The 3,131-nt window shown below is 73.5% G+C and overlaps 1 protein-coding gene across 2 annotated transcripts; it reads left to right on the plus strand.

Annotated features, from left to right (window-relative positions):
• The first annotated feature begins 1,014 nt into the window (after positions 1 to 1,014).
• On the plus strand, positions 1,015 to 2,887 carry ASCL2 (achaete-scute family bHLH transcription factor 2). Of its 2 annotated transcripts, none has more exons than XM_054725853.1 (2): positions 1,015 to 1,935; positions 2,493 to 2,887. In XM_054725853.1, the coding sequence occupies exon 1, from the start codon at positions 1,370 to 1,372 to the stop codon at positions 1,928 to 1,930; it is 561 nt and encodes a 186-aa protein (XP_054581828.1). In that variant the 5' UTR covers positions 1,015 to 1,369; the 3' UTR covers positions 1,931 to 1,935; positions 2,493 to 2,887. The 2 variants fall into 2 exon arrangements, with proteins under 2 accessions (XP_054581828.1, XP_054581829.1); XM_054725854.1 differs by lacking the exon at positions 2,493 to 2,887 and adding an exon at positions 2,089 to 2,156.
• Positions 2,888 to 3,131: the final 244 nt, after the last annotated feature.

Genomic DNA, 3,131 nt, shown 5'->3' on the forward strand with positions numbered 1-3,131 from the left:
GTAGATGGCTGCCCCGGGTTGGAAGCGGTGGGTGCCAACCTTCAGGCCCTGCTTCAGGGCTCCCCAAGGCCCAGGGCGCACGGAACCGCAGGCAGAGGGAGGAGCCCGGCCAGCAGGGCTCCGTGGTTGAGCATCTACCTAGGAACCAGGAGGTCACGGCTGGATTCCGGTCCGGGCACGTGCTGGGGTTGCGGGCTGGGCCGATCAGTGATTCTCCCTCATCATGGATGTTCCCCCCCCCCCTCTCTCTGAATTCAATAGAAAGGCGCTTTGGAAACCTGGACTCCCCACCTCAGCGCTCGTCTCCAGGGCTCCTGGCTCCTTGCTCCCCGCAGGTCTGCGCGGCCCTCTCCCACCCCGGGTGGAGGGATCAGGTGTACGGGAGGTGCGCGCTCCCGGTCGCGAGGGGAGGGCCGGGGCGGGGCGGGGCGCAGCGGGAGCCCAGCTTTGTTAGAGACGCTCCGGGAGCCACGCGCCCGGCGTCTGCGCTTCCTCCCGGGGCTGGGCGTGGGGCCGAACAGACGGCACGCGATTGGCTGGGACCTGCGCCTCCGCCTCTCGGCCGGCGCGGCGGGGCGGGGTGCGGTGCGGGCGGCGGGGCGCGTGCTGCCCCGGGGGGTCTCGCGCCTCAAGTCCCAGGGGTCACGCCCTCCCTCCTCCGCGCGCCGCGCGTGCGGGCCACTGGCCACTCTGGGGACTGGCGGCTGCGCACGGAGGTGGGGGTGCCAGACCGTCGCAGACCCGTGGGCTGCTCTCGGGCGGGGGTGGGGGGGTTCGCACAGGGGAGCTGACAGCGCCCGGAGATGGGGGCGGGGTGCACGCGGGACCTGCGTACTGCGTCTGGGGGGGGGGAGGGGGCGCACTGAGCACCTGCTGTACGCGGGGGGCCTACTGGGGACCTGCGGACTGTACCTGGGGGGTGGGCGCATCCGGGACCTGCGGACGGCGCCCCCAGGATGGGAGGGGGACGCGCTCCCGGCTTGGCCTTTGCAGGCTGTGTGCGCGAGGGGGAGGGCGAAGCGTGGCTGGAGGGCGAGGCGAGGGGAGGAGGGCGTGAGAAAGGAGGCGGCGGCGGCGCGGAGGAGGGTTATCTGTTCATTTAAAAACCGGCCGCCTCGTCGCCTCGGGAAGACCTGGAGCGTCTGACTGCACGCGCGGGACACGAGCGCTCCACGCCCGCGGCGCCCACGGCCCGCCGTCTCCTGGCCGCTTGCGCCGTGCGCCCCAAGACCTGCGACGCGGACCCCGGGAAGTGGCTGAGGGGCGCAGTGCCACAGGCCCCCCCTTGGGGCGTGGCCGTCGTCCCGGCACCCCCGTGCCTCTGCCCGCACCTCCCTGCGGTGTGCCGGGGCCAGTGGATGCGGGTGCGATGAACAGCGGCGCGCTGCCCCGGACCGCGGCCCCCGCGCTGGGCGTCTCCGGCGGTGGCGCCGCCCGGCGGCGGCCCGCGTCCCCGGAGCTGCTGCGCTGCAGTCGGCGGCGGCGGCCCGGCGCGGAGGGGACCGGGGGCGGCGCGGCGGCCGTGGCGCGGCGCAACGAGCGGGAGCGCAACCGCGTGAAGTTGGTGAACCTGGGGTTCCAGGCGCTGCGGCAGCACGTGCCGCGCGGCGGCGCCAGCAAGAAGCTGAGCAAAGTGGAGACGCTGCGCTCGGCCGTGGAGTACATCGGCGCGCTGCAGCGCCTGCTGGCCGAGCACGACACCCTGCTCCTGGCGCCAGCCGCGCGGAACCCCGCACCCCGCGGGCCGCCCGACACCCCGCCGGACGCCGCCTCGCCCTCCTGCGCCTCCTCGTCCCCGGGCCGCGGGGGCAGCTCGGAGCCCGGCTCCCCGCGCTCCGCCTACTCGTCCGACGACAGCGGCTGCGAGGGCGCGCTGAGCCCCGTGGAGCGCGAGCTGCTCGACTTCTCCAGCTGGTTAGGGGGCTACTGAGCGAGGTACCCGCGGGTCGGCGGGGCAGAGGGGTTCGGAGGCCGGGGCGGCGCGGGGGAGTCCACGGGCCCGCGGCTCGCGCCCCTGTCCTGTCCGCCGGGGGAGCCGAGCGCCAGGCCCGGCGATGGCTTAGATTCCGCTCGCTTTTCATTTCCCAGCTTCTTCAAGCCCGTGCAAGACCAGCGTTTGTTTGTCCGGGATTGCAAAACTTCCTCCCGCTGCTCTGCCGCCGAGGGGGGAGGGCGGAGCCGGGGGGGGGGGGGGCGGGGGACACGGCCCTGGGGCGGGTGAGGCCCCGCGCGCGAGCGGATCCCCGGCAGCGGAGGGCGCCGGGAGGCGGGGGGACTTTGCATTGCAAATCGGAGCCGGCGGTTCGGAGCCCTGACTCACCGCGGCTGGGTGCTGCCCCGCCCCCGCTCGTGGCTCGGGCCGCAGACCGGAGCGAGGCGCCCACAGCCTGGAGCTCCCAAACCCACCGACAAACGAAACTGCCGCCTGCGATCGCGGCGGGCGGAGGCGGCTGGATCCCGCACTGACGCGCCTCCTGTCCCCTCGCTTCCAGGCAGCGCCGCCCCGAGGCCCCGGGCAACTCCATCCCCGCCGAGGAGCCAGCACGGGCGGCCTGGCCTCCGTCCCGCCGCCCGCCCGCCCGCCCGGTGAGCCGAGCCGCCTGGGAGCCCACACCGTCCATCCTGACCACGTGCCAGTTTGAAACTGGTCCCCGCCGACCTCCCCCAGGGGCAGCTTCCTGGGACCCTGACTGCCCGCCCTGAGGCCTCCGCTGGCACCCGGCCGGGCACCAGCCCGCAGTTTTCCCGAAGGGAGACGCGATGTGAGGCCACAGAGCACCTACGTTTTCTACGTTACCTCGAACTGCCCAGGGACGCGGGCAACATGAAACTTATTTTTATACAAAGACTCCGTCACTTGGAACACAATAAAGACGGTTGACCCCCACTCCCCGGAGTTCTCCAGCCTGGCCACGATCTGGACACCACGGCCCCGAGGGACAGGGCCCCTGGCAGGGTCTCCACGCTGCCCCGGGGGTGATGCAGGGCGGCCCCCCAGCTGTCTGGGGGGGAGTGGGCTTTCCAATTACACCTGTGCTGTGTGGCAGGGTCCTGGGCGCCTGCGGGTGCCAGCGGCGGGTGGGGGTCCGGGCAGGGCTGCGCCCAGCCGCGAAGTGGAGATGGGGAAGCTG

Source organism: Eptesicus fuscus, chromosome 13, assembly GCF_027574615.1.
Source record: "Eptesicus fuscus isolate TK198812 chromosome 13, DD_ASM_mEF_20220401, whole genome shotgun sequence".
NCBI lineage: Eukaryota > Metazoa > Chordata > Mammalia > Chiroptera > Vespertilionidae > Eptesicus > Eptesicus fuscus.

Bases quoted from the DNA above. Each gene is read 5' to 3' on its own strand.
- ASCL2 (XM_054725853.1), top strand. From the start codon at position 1,370: ATGAACAGCGGCGCGCTGCCCCGGACCGCGGCCCCCGCGCTGGGCGTC.